The sequence below is a fragment of the Dermacentor andersoni genome, chromosome 6 (assembly GCF_023375885.2).
Source record: "Dermacentor andersoni chromosome 6, qqDerAnde1_hic_scaffold, whole genome shotgun sequence".
NCBI classification, from domain to species: Eukaryota; Metazoa; Arthropoda; class Arachnida; order Ixodida; family Ixodidae; genus Dermacentor; species Dermacentor andersoni.
In genome coordinates, this window is record NC_092819.1 from 164,416,294 (window position 1) to 164,430,832 (window position 14,539).

Genomic DNA, 14,539 nt, shown 5'->3' on the forward strand with positions numbered 1-14,539 from the left:
GGACAGTATCTTGCCTTTCATTACCTATGCCTTCAATACCGCGAGACACGAGACCACTGGTTGCTCACCATTTTTCCTTCTGTATGCTCGTCCGCCGCGCTACACCCTCGACACCATATTTCCCTACTTCGCTCATGACAACGAATCAATTGATGAGATCCTATGTCGAGCAGAAGAAGCGCGACGCCTCGCTAGGCTACGCACCCTAGCATTGCAGGACCGGTCCAAGATACGCTATGACGGGCGTCACCGCCAAGTTTACTTCGATCCTGGTGACCTTGTGTGGCTCTGGACGCCGTTGCGTAAGCGTGGCTTATGCCAGAAGTTTCTCGCCCACTACGTCGACTCTTACGTTAATTTGGAGCGCCTCAGCGAACTAAATTACCGCATTGCACGTCTCACGAGCAGTGGACGACGCTCGGCCAAGGCTGAAGTGACACACGTCGCGTGTCTGAAGCGTTACAACCCACGAGATGACTGACTCGCCCGGCGGGCTTCGTCTGCCAGCGGGGAAATGTCACAAGCTGTCACGAACCACGCCTGCCGCGTAGACAACCAGACGAAAGAAGGAGGAGAACGACGTTAGCGAAGCTGTCGCGAGACCGCTCTTCAACAACCGCGCATATCAACCAGATTCATCTGGTTCTGCATTAAACACCTCGTGTGTAACAATATATATATTGTTCACGTCGCCAGGCTCAAGCCCCATGTCCCCCCATTAAGCGAGGCTCTATAACTTCCACCGGGACGGAGCTACCCCGCCGAGAGGGTGATGTTACGGTGAAGTGAAGGAAGAGTTCAATTGGACGAGAGCAAGACGAAACCTGGCAGTTGCCTGAACGCCATATACCATTTGTAAATATACATTATTTTACACTCGTGGGCCTGCTTTCTTCCTGCAACATTGGTTACGTTGGGATGCACTGAAGGTTTACCGACTGGGGCGATCTCGTATGTCACGTCGTACAGTTGGCGTAAGATTTGGTACGGACCAGAATAACGGGAAAGTGGTTTTTCCGACAAGCCGACGCGACGTGAAGGCGTCTAGAGTAGGACAAGGGAACCAGGTGAAAAATGATGGTCTCGGTGCCGAAGGTCGTAGCGTCGCTTTTGAGAAGCTTGCGAGACTGTGAGGCCATGACGGGCGACATCTCGGGCCTGGGCAGCTAAGTCAGTAGCATCGCGAGCGTAACCAGTGCTCGGTGATTGTACTGCGGAAGGTAGCAACGTGTCAAAAGGCAAGGTAGGGTCGCGGCCATAGAAAAGGTAAAATTGTGAAAATCCGGCAGTGTCGTGACGGGACGAGTTGTATGCGAAAGTGATGTATGGTAAAGCGACGTCCCAGTCACGGTGATAGTCAGAAACGTACATGGCGAGCATTTCAGTTAGTGTGCGGTTGAGTCACTCGGTGAGGCCGTTCGTTTGGGGGTGGTACGCGGTAGCAATCTGGTGTTCTGTAGAACAGGAGCGGAGCAGATCATCGACGACCTTCGATGGAAAGTAGCGGCCGCGATCCGTCAGCAACTGGCGAGGGGCGCCGTGATGCAGGATGACGTCGTATAGTAAGAAGTCGGCGACATCTGTAGCGCAGCTGGTTGGCAGCGCTCGTGCGATGGCATATCTCGTAGGATAATCGGTTGCTACAGCAATCCATTTGTTTCCTTTGATGGAAATTGGAAAGGGGCCAAGGAGGTCGAGGCCCACAGAGAAGAAAGGCTCTGTAAGTATATCAATCAGTTGAAGCAAACCAGCGGGAGGCATAGCAGGCGTCTTCCGGCGCTGACACAGGTCGCAAGCAGCGACATAACGGCGCACAGAGCGATAAATGCCGGGCCAGAAAAAGCGGCGCCGCAGGTGGTCGTAAGTACGAGTGATGCCCAGATGTCCAGCAGTAGGAGCGTCGTGGAGTTGCTGGAGCACGGCGAGTCGAAGGTGCTTGGGAACGACTAGGAGGAGCTCCGGGCCGTCAGGACGAACGCTGCGACGGTATAAAGTTCCATCGCCCAAGGTGAACATACGAAGGGACAGGTCATTGGGCGAGGAGCTTTGGCGTTCCATAAGTGTTCGAAGAACTGAATCTTTGCGCTGCTCGTCGCCAATATGGAGGAAGCCGGAGAGCGATAGAACACTGATGCCAGAATCTGCATCGGTATCGTCCGGTTGATCCACGGGATTGCGGGACAGGCAGTCAGCGTCTTTATGCAGGCGCCCTGACTTATACAGAATAGAAAATGTTTATTCTTGAAGACGCAATGCCCAGCGTGCAAGTCGTCCAGTCGGGTCCTTCAAAGAGGAGAGCCAACAGAGGGCGTGATGATCGGTTACGACGCAGAAGCTCCGACCGAAAAGGTACGGTCGAAATTTCGCGACCGCCCATACGAGCGCGAGACATTCTCTCTCAGTAATGAAGTAATTTCGCTCGGGCGTGGAAAGAAGGCGGCTATCGTAAGCGATGACATGGTCTTGGCCCTGTTGACGCTGAGCGAGGACAGCGCCGATGCCATGACCACTCGCGTCAGTTCGTACTCCAGTGGGCGCAGAAGGGTCGAAGTGTCACAGAATCGGAAAAGTTGTAAGCCGCTCAATCATAGTGGAGAAGGCTTTCTCCTGCAGTGGTCCCCAAGAGAAAGAGACGTCTTTCTTAAGAAGGTCAGTGAGAGGGTGAGCGATGTCGGCAAAATTTTTCACAAATCGCTGGAAATAAGAGCATAAGCCCAGAAAACTACGGACATCGTTTGTTGAACAAGGTACGGGAAAATTTCGCACGGCGTGAACTTTCTGTGGATCAGGTTGGATTCCGGCGGCGTTTACGAGATGGCCGAGCATGTTAATTTCACGGCGACCGAAATGGCACTTGCAGGAGTTTAGTTGAAGGCCAGCCTGCGAAACACGGAGAGTATAGTTGTGGGGCGCCGCAGGTGACTCGCAAAGTTCGGCGAAAACACAATCACATCTTCGATGTAACAGAGGCATGTAGACCACTTCAGGCCGCGCAAGAGAGAGTCCATGATGCGCTCGAATGTAGCTGGCGCATTGAATAATCCAAAGGGCATGACTTTAAACTGGTACAGATCATCCGGTGTGATGAAGGCGGTTTTCTCGCGGTCCATCTCATCGACGCTAATCTGCGAATAGCCAGAGCGGAGGTCAATTGATGAAAAGTATTGGGATCCGTGAAGGCAGTCAAGAGCGTCATCAATGTGAGGCAGGGGATAAACATCCTTCTTTGTTATCCTGTTGAGGTGACGGTAGTCAACGCAGAAGCGCCACGAGTTGTCTTTCTTTCTTGACTAAGACAACCGGTGATACCCACGGGCTACAGGAAGGTTCAATGATGTCATTGTCCATCATCCTGTCTACCTCTTTCTGTATGATGGGCCTTTCTGTTGCGGAGACACGATATGGCCGTCTATGAATGGGGCTAGCGTCACCGGTGTTGATGCGATGCGTGACAACAGATGTCTGGCCAAGTGGACGGTCGTCCAAATCAAAGATGTCCCGATAAGATGACAGGAGGTGGCGAATAGCTGCTGTTGGCTCGGAAGGAAGGTCAGGGGCGATCATCTTAGAAACATCGTTCGCAGGCGTCGACTACGAAGGAGTGGGTGACAAAGGTCCGTTGGTGCTAAGCAAGGATTCAGAGGTCCAAGAAGAAATCTGAAATTCTTCCAAAGGAGTGATATGCGCTATGGCGATGCCGTGTGGTAGCACATGCGACGAAAAGCCAAAATTGAGGATGGGCACGTGAGCGCAGTTTACGTGGATCCGGATTAAGGTGCTCGGTAGGGCAATATTGCACGACAAAACCACGTCAGTAAGCGGCGACACGACGTACTCGCCATTGGGTACGGGAGCACAGGGCGTCAGGAGGACATTTGTAGCTGCCTGTGCAGACAGCCTTGAAAACTCAGCAGAACATAAGCGGTGTGAAGCACAAGTGGGTACGTCGGCAGGAAGGGGCAGATACAACTGTACAACACCTGCGGAGCAGTCAATTTGGGCAGTGTTTCGAAAGGAAGTCGAGACCGAGTATTAGGTCGTGTGGGCAGTGTTCAAGGACGATAGATACAACAATGGTATACTGGCCCCCAATGGTCACACGTGCTGTGAACATTTCAAGGACAGGTGAAGTACTGCCATCGGCGACTCGCACAGTGCACGGTACGGCGGGTGTCAGAACCTTTTTGAGCCTTCGGCGGAGAGTAGCGCTCATAACTGAAAGCTGCGCTCTTGTATCAACGAGAGATCTAACAGAAACGCCATCAACTTCAATGTCCAGTAGGTTTCCACATGTAGGCAGGGTCAACAGAGGATTTGTGGGCCGGGTTTGAGTTGCAGCTTCACCTCCGGGAGCTGCACCGCCTAGTTTCCCAAAGCGAAGCGACCAGTTGCAGAACGGAACGAAGAGCTGCGAACGAGAGGCGAACGGGACCTACGACCTTGCGGAGACGTGGAGCGGCTGGATCTTGGCGGAGCACTGTCGGCGTTGATGTTCCTAGTCGGCGTATAGGGCGAGAAAGTACGATTGTCTGGTACTTGGTGGTAGTGACTCGGAGACGACCACCGAGGAGACGACGACCAGTGGTTGCGGCAATGACGGGCGATGTGTCCAATACCGGAACCATTAAAACAGATGGGTTTATCATTCGCTGTGCGCCAGTCAGCTGGGTTGCGACGGAGTGGCGGAAAGCTTTGCGTCTGGGAGCGAGTGGCCGGAGAAATCTGCATGGTAGGTGTTTGCATGGCGGACCGAACAGAGAGATGGAATGCCCAAACTTGCTATTTCCTCCCGAACGACTGCTTCTATAAGGGAGATAGCGGGTACGCTTTGCCGACAGTGTGAACGAACTGGAGCCGGGGCCATGGCTTCAAGCTCACGGCTTAAACGATGCACGTTATTTCTTCCTGTCCTGTGGGCTGAACGAACCGCGGCGGGTCTTCGCAAGAAGATGTCGCGGCGGTATTGGGCAATCGGTCGAAAGTTTGAGCGACGTGGCGGCCCTTCGCTTGTTCGAAGCGCTGGCACTCCTTTATAATTGCATCCACAGTTGCTCAATCCTTACACATTAGGAGATTGAAGGCATCATCTGCAATACCTTTCAGCATATGACCAATCTTGTATGCCTCGGTCATGTTGTCATCAGCCTTGCGACAGAGGGCCAGCACATCCTGTATGTACACGACATAGGATTCTGTGGACGTCTGAGCGCTGCATGCAAGTTCTTTTTTTGCTGCCAGCTGACGACCGACAGGTCTGCCAAACAGGTCTCGCATTTTTTCTTTGCAGACATCCCAGCTCGTTAGGTCAACTTCATGTGTGTCGTACCATTTCTTCGCAGTTCTCGTCAGATAAAATATCAGGTTTGCTAGCATCATTGTTGGATCCCACCTGTTGTTGTCGCACACTCGCTCGTACATCGTAAGCCAGTCCTCGACGTCAGCGTTGTCCGTGCCACTCCGTGTCCCCGGGTCCCGCGGATGAGTGAGGATGACTGTTGGCACGGCCTGCTGAGGCGTTGTCGCTTGTGTCGGTTGAGTTACCATTGTGGCGTCAGGTAGATGACGTCCGCTGCGAAGTTCCACGATTGTACCCCGCACCTTCCACCAAAATGTTGCAGGAACAAAGCAAGCCCACGAGTGTAAAATAATGTATATTTACAAATCGTATACGGCGTTCAGGCAACTGCCAGACTTCGTCTTCCTCTAGTCCAGTTCAACTCTTCCTTCACTTCACCGTAACAATATATACATAGCATGGTGTTTGGAAAGCTTGTGGAGACTTAGAACTTTCCGTCTTTCGAGAATGTCATCTGTCGCTGCCGGATCTTTCGACGCTGGATCTGTGCGGGCAGATTGCAGTCTTCAAGCACCTGTTGCGAGGAGTTCTGGTAGGCTGGAAATGTGCTTAGCCCAAGCATCTTTGCAGCCTCTTGAAACCCTGACAGATGGACGTGCACGGAGCAAAAAAGTGACTTGCTAGACACGTTTGATGCCTGGTACGCTATATCCATTGATCGATAGCAATTTGTTTAGTGCATAGTTTACATTCATGTAATCGGATGGTGGGATTCCTCTTGCTTTTACAGGGGTACACGGCGGCGAGATGGCGCCTCGGAACTGGTGGCGCTCGTCTCGGCCATGTCGGTGGTGACGGCACAGTGGCTCCCCCTGGACTGCTCTAAATTCGGGCAGCCGAGTGGACCTTGCAACTGCACGGTTCATGATAACACACCTAACAACCTGTCCCGCCACCAGGTGTGGATCACGTGTGTCAATGTCTCGAGCCTCGAGCAACTGGGTCGCATCCTGGCTCCGGCCCGACACCACCGTGTCGATAAGTTCCAGCTGGGAGTGTCCACGGTATGTTCGGAGTAATAAGAAGGCGGAGTAGTAATACATGCTGTATTCTTTTATCGTACCCTAAGCATTTCAGTTTTTTAACGTGAAGAAGAATATAATTAAGTAATGAATGATAACGTAACTAAGGTGATTTCAAAAGTAGCAATTGAAGTGGGAAGTAAGGCACCAAGTTCACAAGCAGGTACGCACTCCCAAGTAGCCAGGGGCCTAACAGAACGATGAAGCATGAAATCCTTTAAGTGAAGAGAACAGATAGAATTCGCTGGATTGTCAGAGCTGATAAACAAGAAGGAAATAAGTGATATTCGAATTTATAACGTCGGAAAGATTGAAGAAGCAGTAAAAAATGGCCGCAACATTAAATTAGTGAGAATAAAACTTAGCTTAAGGCAGGGTAAGATAGATGCAGTGAAAGATAAGTAGGGTAAGGTGATCCACAATTTCGATCACATAGTAAAAGTAGCGGAAGAATTCTATACTGATTTGTACAGTACCCAGAGCAACCACGCAACCTTCATTGGAAGTAGTGATGAACAAGATACGGAGGCTCCTTCTGTAACTCACGATAAAGTTAGGAGGGTCTTGCAAGACATCTGCCAGGGAAAAACGGTCAGAGAAAGTGGAATAACAGTCGGTTTATTCAAAGATCCAGGAGATGTTATAATAGAAAAGCCTGCGGCTCTTCACACGCTTCACGACTTCCAAGTGTACTAGATAGCTGGAAGAATGCCAACATTACACCAAGGTCCTTCAATTCCTTTCATCTTGTCATGAGACTTCCCCCATACAGGTACGGAAGGTAGCACCAGAGGCGTAAGCAGAAGGGAATCGACCTGCCGCGCCCGATGGCCGGGCTGCGCGATTATGCAAATATTCCACGAGGAAAGGCGGCTCTCCCACATTTAGTTCAGCATGCTTGTAGAGGGAACATGGAATGGGAACTTTTGGCAAAGTAATTTATTGTGCAATGCGTTTTTGTTTAAGTTATACGGCGCATCGTTTTATGATTGACGTCGCACCCCTCACCCACTAGTAGCCTTCCTTGCACAGATGGTTTCGTTCGGCTGTCTGTATTTGCACTTTGTCGAGGTAATTAGTTGTATAAGTGAGCTGTAGTTAGTTATAGTCCATTGTGTTAGTGACGTTCTCGTTGATTAGTTAGTAAGCTAATTATAATGGCTTAGTTATATAGTTGGCTAGGTTATAGGGGAATAATCTTGGTATTTCAGTTTGATAACTTAGTTATATAGTCGGTTAACTTTCCTAGTTTGATTAGATTATAATTTGTTAGTTACCTTATTTATTTAGTTAATTTAGTTGGTGTTAACTTATTTGTGATTATGAAATTAGTTTGTGGGTTTGTTGTTTATTTAATGCAGTTTGTTACGTTACTTATTATTGAGTTTAGTTAGTTAATGTAGTTAGTTTAATTAGTAGGTGAGGTTAGTTGGTTAGTTAGTCATTTGATCATTAGCTGGTAATTAGTTTAGTAATATGGTAGGTAATTATGTAACCATTTAGTTATTTTTGTTAGTTTAGTTATGACCTATTTGTGTGGTTAGTTGATCAGTTGGTTAGCGTTGGTAGCTTGAAGCGCAGGATTTTTTTACACGCAATTACACAAAACTGCGACGTGAACTTATCTGCAGTCGGTTTCTAACGATAGAGTAGTCCAAGTGTACAATTTTGATTATAACTTAAGCCGCTTTCGCAAAAGGTGTTGAACCTGGAAATGAAATGAGGCTTTGCAGTTGTTTCGAAGCGTGCATAAACAGGGCGACGATGTGTGTCGACAATATTCCTGGCAAGGGAACAAGAATTCATGATTACCAGTCAGCGTCTAGAGTGTCTGCAGGAGTGCGGTTTATCTGGGTCACTTACTCACAAGGGACTCCAGCGTGAGAAGGAAATCTACAGAATAATAAAAATGGGTTGCTGTGCAGCAGCCGCGGCAGCAGCGGCAGCAGCCCACCTAACTTTCTGCCGTCCGTAACCCTTAATGACCGTCATGTCATAACATGTCCTGCCCATGCCCATTTCTTTTTTTCCTTGATTTCAGCTAAGATGTGATTGACTCGCGTTTGTTCCCTTACCGAATTTGCTCTTTTCTCATCCCTTAACGTTACACCCATCATTCTTCTTTCCATAGCTCTTTGCGTCGTCCTCTGGTTAAGTAGAACCCTTTTTTGTGAGCCTCCAGGTTTCTCCCCTTTACGTTAGTACTCGTAAGACCGGATCCGGATCCGCAGTCACTACCTGTCCTAAGCAGACGTGTTCCCTTACCACATCCACTGCCTCGCTACCTACCGTAAACTGCTGTTCTCTTCCGAGACTGGTAAACATTACTTTAGTTTTCTGCAGATTAATTTTTAGACCCACCCTCCTGCTTTGCCTCTCCAGGTCAGTGAGCATGCATTGCAGTTGGTCCCCTAAGTTACTAAGCAAGCCAATATCATTAGCGAATCGCAAGTTACTAAGGTATTCTCCATTAACTCTTATCCCCAATTCTTCCCGTTCCACCTCTCTGAATACCTCCTGTAAACACGCTGTGAATAGCATTGGAGAGATCGTATCTCCCTGCCTGACGCCTTTCTTTATAGGGATTTTGTTGCTTTCTTTATGGAGGACTACAGTGGCTGTGGAGCCGCTATAGATATCTTTCAGTATTTTTACGTACGGCTCGTCTACACCCTGATTCCGCAGTGCCTCCATGACTGCTGAGGTTTCGACTGAATCAAACGCTTTCTCGTAATCAATGAAAGCTATATATAAGGGTTGGTTATATTCCGCACATTTCTCTATCACCTGATTGATAGTGTGAATATGGTCAATTGTTGAGTAGCCTTTACGGAATTCTGCCTGGTCTTTTGGTTGATAGAAGTCTAAGGTGTTCCTGATTCTATTTGTGATTACTTTAGTAAATACATTGTAGGCAACGGAATGTAAGCTGACCGGTCTATAATTTTTCAAGTCCTTGGCGTCCCCTTTCTTATGGATTAGGATTATGTTAGCGTTCTTTCAATATTCCAGTACGCTAGAGGGCATGAGGCATTGCGTATACAGGGTGGCCAGTTATTCTAGAACAATCTGCCCACCATCCTTCAACAAATCTGTTGTTACCTGATCCTCCCCAGCTGCCTTCCCCCTTTGCATAGCTCCCAAGCCTTTCTTTACTTCTGCCAGCGTTACTTTTGGGATGTCAAATTCTCTAGGCTATTCTCTCTTCCATTATCGTCGTGGGTGCCACTGGTTAGATCTCTATAGAACCCCTCAGCCACTGTAACTATCTCATCCATATTAGCCCATTAAAGACCAGCGTGACATTATGGTCACGTTAGTCTGCACAGTGGATTTCAATTAATTAAGATTAGCGAAACGGCACCAAAATCGCCTTTGACGTGCCGTTAGGCAGATGAGAGTTCTTTTCATGGATATCAAGTGGCAGGAGGTGTCAGTCGTTTTGTGGGAGCCCATCGCAAAGGCGGGAATAAGTGTTGCTGTGCGAGTAGCATCGTCAGGCATCACTCCAAGGGGTAATGTTTTTTTTTTCACTACTTGTTTGAGCAATAGTCGGATATCCTTAGCTCCATATTGCTCTTTGAATATGTGACCTTCGATGAGCATTTGTGAAAGATTTATGTTTGATTTATCCATCAACGAGCGCGTTATCTTGCGCGTTGCCATATGGTCACGCTGGGCCTTTAGGCTACATAACTTCTTATTTTTTTTTAACTGCATTCTCATCTCTTGCATGGCTGCTGGCACGTTCCCGCTGTAGTTATTTCTTATTTTATTGTCTGAATAGGTTTATGTTGGAATAAATAGCGAAGATACTCGAAGAAGACGATGACGACGTGTCAGTGATTTATATCGATCCGCGAGAGGCTAGCACCTATTCGGATGAAGAGTCGGCCGATGAAGACTCAGGCGGGCTCATTGACAATCTAATCGGGCGGCAGCTATGAGCCGGCACTGAAACTGTTTTCTCTGATGGACGTCGCATTGGTGGATTCGACTCGGACGATGACGACCTCGGCGGGCTAGGTGACAGAACATGAGAGGTTTCTTCTGCTGTAGTTGATGCGGCCATTCCTGCGAAATTATCCACTGCTTCTAAGTGGACAAACGGTGATCTCCAGAAAAGCCTTGGCATATTTCCCTACCCAACTTTGCTGCTTACAGGGACTTTTCACCTGTTGAGTTGTTCGAAATCTTTTTTGACGAAGCCGCCGTCGAGCTGCTAGTCGAACAAACAAGAAAGTATGCGTTATTTTTCAATATGCCCGATCTGGAGGTTACCAAAGAAGAATTACGTTTTCTTAGAGTGCTCGCTTTGTCCGGCTAAAACCGCTTGCCAGGGAAAAAGTGCTATTGGGACAGCGGCTTGGATATGCGCAACACGATGGCCTACAACGCTATGCGAAGAAATCGCTTCGTACAGATAATGCGATTCCTGCACTGTGCGAAATGCAAGCCTAACGCATAGTGACAAGTTGGCAAAGTTGCGTCCATTGATGGCACTATTGAAAGCAAGGTTTCTGGAGCACTTTCAGCCTGTGCGTCACTGAGCTATGAAGAAAGTATGATTGAGTATTATGGTCGTCATGGCTGTAAACAGTTCATACGCGGAAAGCCTATCCGCTTCGGGTATAAAGTATGGTGCCTAAATGCCAAGAACGGATACCTTGTAAACTTCAAAGTGTATAAAGGCAAGCAAGGGATCCCGGAAGATCTCAAAAATATGAAAAGGACTTCGGAAAAGCAGTGGCGCCACTTCTTCAAATGATGGATGAACTCGCAGCAGAGACGCACGACCTTCCTTTCTTTTTTCTATTTTAATAATTTATTCACAGGCATGCCGCTACTCAGGCATCTCAAGGCACAGGGCTACGAAGGCACAGGCACAGTGAAGCAGAACCGCGTTCCCAAAGAGTGCCCTATCGCTCGACCACAATTCGTCAAGAGCCCGTGCTGAGCGACAATGGGATAATTGTTGTCCGCTGGATGGACAATTCTGTAGTAACGATCGTAAGCACCATTCACGGCGTAGAGCCAATGTCATCTGCAGACAGGTACTCTCGTGTTCAGAAGAAGCAAATCAAGGTGGCCCGCAAAAAACACTGTTGCTCAGTACAAGTTTTATGGGAGGTACGGACCAGATGGATGCAAATGTAGGCGCCCATAGGATTGTAATCCGTGGCAAAAGGTGGTGGTGGCCGATTTTCACTTGACTTTGCAATGTATCTATCAGCAACGCTTGGGCGCTAATTCGTAGCACAAGGTTCAAAGTCACGCAGGCGGAATTCCGCAAGCAAATTGCACAAAGCTACCTGATGCGATGGGACAATAAGCATAGAGGACCTGGTCAACGCAGAATCCCAAAGACTGGTGATGTCCTGACTGGTACACGGTATGACCAAGTGGCTCACTTTGTTGCACCAATACCTAATGGCAAGAGGTGGAGGGGTGCATGAGGTAATTGCAACAGCGCAGTGCACACACAGTGCACAAAGTATGACGACGGCATGTGTATTCCATGATTTAGACCATATCACACTAAATAAGTGCTCGATTATTCGCTATGTATGTTTTTTTGTGATGTTTCATGGCTTGAAATTAATGTTTTTCACTTCTCGTATTTTGCTGTAGCGTAAGGGCCCAGTGTGACCATATGGTCACGGGCTATATTTCAAAAACTAATTAGGCAAGAGTAATAATTTTTTGCATGTGAATTATTAGCACAAAGATAAGTTAATATATTGATTTATTTCAAGATAGCAAGAAAAAAAAAGAAACCGGTCCCTAATGGGTTAGTAATGATATTGCCGGCTTTGTCTCTTAACGCATACAACTGATTCTTCCCTATTCCTAATTTCTTCTTCACTGCTTTTAGGCTTGCTCCGTCACTGACAGCATGTTCAATTCTATTCATATTATACTCCCTTATGTCTGCGTTCTTATGCTTGTTGATTAACTTGGAAAGTTCTGCCAGTTCTATTCTAGCTGTAGGGCTAGAGGCTTTCATACATTGGCATTTCTTGATCAGATCTTTCGTCTCCTGCGATAGCTTACGGGTATCCTGTCTAACATAGTTACTACCGACTCCTATTGCACACTCCTTAATGATGTCCATAAGATTGTCGTTCATTGCTTCAACACTAAGGTCCTCTTCCTGAGTTAAAGCCAAATACCTGTTCTGTAACTTCATCCGGAATTCCTCTATTTTCCCTCTTACTGCTAACTCATTGATCGGTTTCTTATGTACCAGTTTCTTCCGTTCCCTCCTCAGGTCTAGGCTAATTCGAGTTCTTACCATCCTATGGTCACTGCAGCGCACCTTGCCGAGCAAGTCCACATCTTGTATAATGCCAGGGTTAGCGCAGAGTATAAAGTCTATTTCATTTCTAGTCTCGCCATTTGGGCTCTTCCTAGTCCACTTTCGGCTATCCCGCTTGCGGAAGAAGGTATTCATTATCCGCATATTATTCTGTTCTGCAAACTCTACGAATAACTCTCCCCTGCTATTCCTAGAGCATATGCCATATTCCGCCGCTGACTTGTCTCCAGCCTGCTTCTTGCCTACCCTGGCATTGAAGTCGCCCATCAGTATAGTGTATTTTGTTTTGACTTTACCCATCGCCGATTCCACGTCTTCATAGAAGCTTTCGACTTCCTGGTCATCATGACTGGATTTAGGGGCGTAGACCTGTACGGCCTTCGATTTGTACCTCTTATTAAGTTTCACAACAAGACCTGCTACCCTCTCGTTAATGCTATAGAATTCCTGTATGTTACCAGCCCGTATCCTTGTTAATAAGAAATCCGACTCCTAGTTCTCGTCTCTCCTTTTAGCCCCGGTAGCACAGGACGTGCCCGCTTTTTAGCACTGTATATGCTTCTTTTGTCCTCCTAACTTCACTGGGCCCTATTATATCCCATTTACTGCCCTCTAATTCATCCAATAGCACTGCTAGACTCACCTCACTAGATACCGTTCTAGCGTTAAACGTTGCCAGGTTCAGATTCCAATGGCGGCCTGTTCGGACCCAGGTATTCTTAGTACCCTCTGCTGCGTCTCAGGTCTGACCACCGCCGTGGTAAGTTGCTTCGCAGCTGCTGGGGACTGAGGGCCGGAGTTTGACTGTTGTATATATATAGGAGGTTTTCACCAAGTACTGCACTAGGGGGGCCAATCCTGCTCTGGTGCCCAGGGAGTGTGTTACCGGTTCTGGTCACCGGGATCAGGCCGCACTGCAGACCTGTTTATGCAATTTTATCAACACACGGATTTTTTTTCGGTAAAAAATTGCGCTGCGCCAGGATTCGAACCACGGTCCTATTGGCAGTTACGACGCGGGATGTGCTTGTAACCTGCACCTCCATCAAGACGTCTTTTCCAGAGGTGGCAGAAGAGGCCGCGATAGCGCTATCAGTCGCGCAGCCCAAGGTGGGAAGAAATGTCACTGAGTCACAAAAGGCGTATAACAGCTACAGAAATGGGTGGGTGTCTCTTGCGGCACTAGATATTCTCAAGAGTAAATGCGACGTACCTGAAAGGAAAGTTGAGTTGATATGGACGCCGGCTCACTCTGGGCTGGAGGGCAAAGAACTTGCCTACCATTCTGCCCGAGAGTTAGAACACCGGGTAGAGGAAGTTGAGCCACAGTCCATAATTAGTTATAGGGACATTGCGAACCATTACAAGACGGAGAGGCGCCGTTACCCCAATCCTCACAAATCGCTTAGCAGAAAACAGCAAGCGATCTACAGGCAGATACAGGCAGGATCCCTCCCGCACCCTTACCTTCAAAACAAGATGTACCCGGAAAGGTACGAGAAGGAATGTAATTTCTGCAAGACTCAGTTAGGCACGTTCCAACACGTCATGGGAGTATGCGATTTCTTCAAGGCAATCCCCCCTCCTTTTGCCTGCCCCACTACCTTACCCCATCCCTCATCCACCCTTACCGAGCGGTGGGAGACCTTGATAACCAGCCCCGCCCTGGAAGAGCAGCTCGTCCTGATCTCCAGGGGCCAGGCCGCAAAGGAAGCATATGGTCCCGTGAAGAGGGAACCACTTCCATCGACGGCGTCTAAGAAGATATCGAGTTCGGCTCAATAAAGTTATTTCTCGCTCTCTCTCTCCTCTTGCACTCGAGACGGATACTCTACCTCTACG

The 14,539-nt window shown here is 48.2% G+C and overlaps 1 protein-coding gene across 2 annotated transcripts in view; it reads left to right on the forward strand.

Moving 5' to 3' along the window:
* The window catches only part of LOC126523677 (uncharacterized), a 170,252-nt gene that overhangs the window by 41,665 nt on the left and 114,048 nt on the right, over nt 1-14,539 (forward strand). For both annotated transcript variants that reach the window (XM_050172281.3, XM_055066834.2), the window contains exon 2: nt 6,087-6,360. In XM_050172281.3, the coding sequence (XP_050028238.2) occupies nt 6,087-6,360 (274 nt within the window). The remainder of the gene's footprint in view (nt 1-6,086; nt 6,361-14,539) is intronic.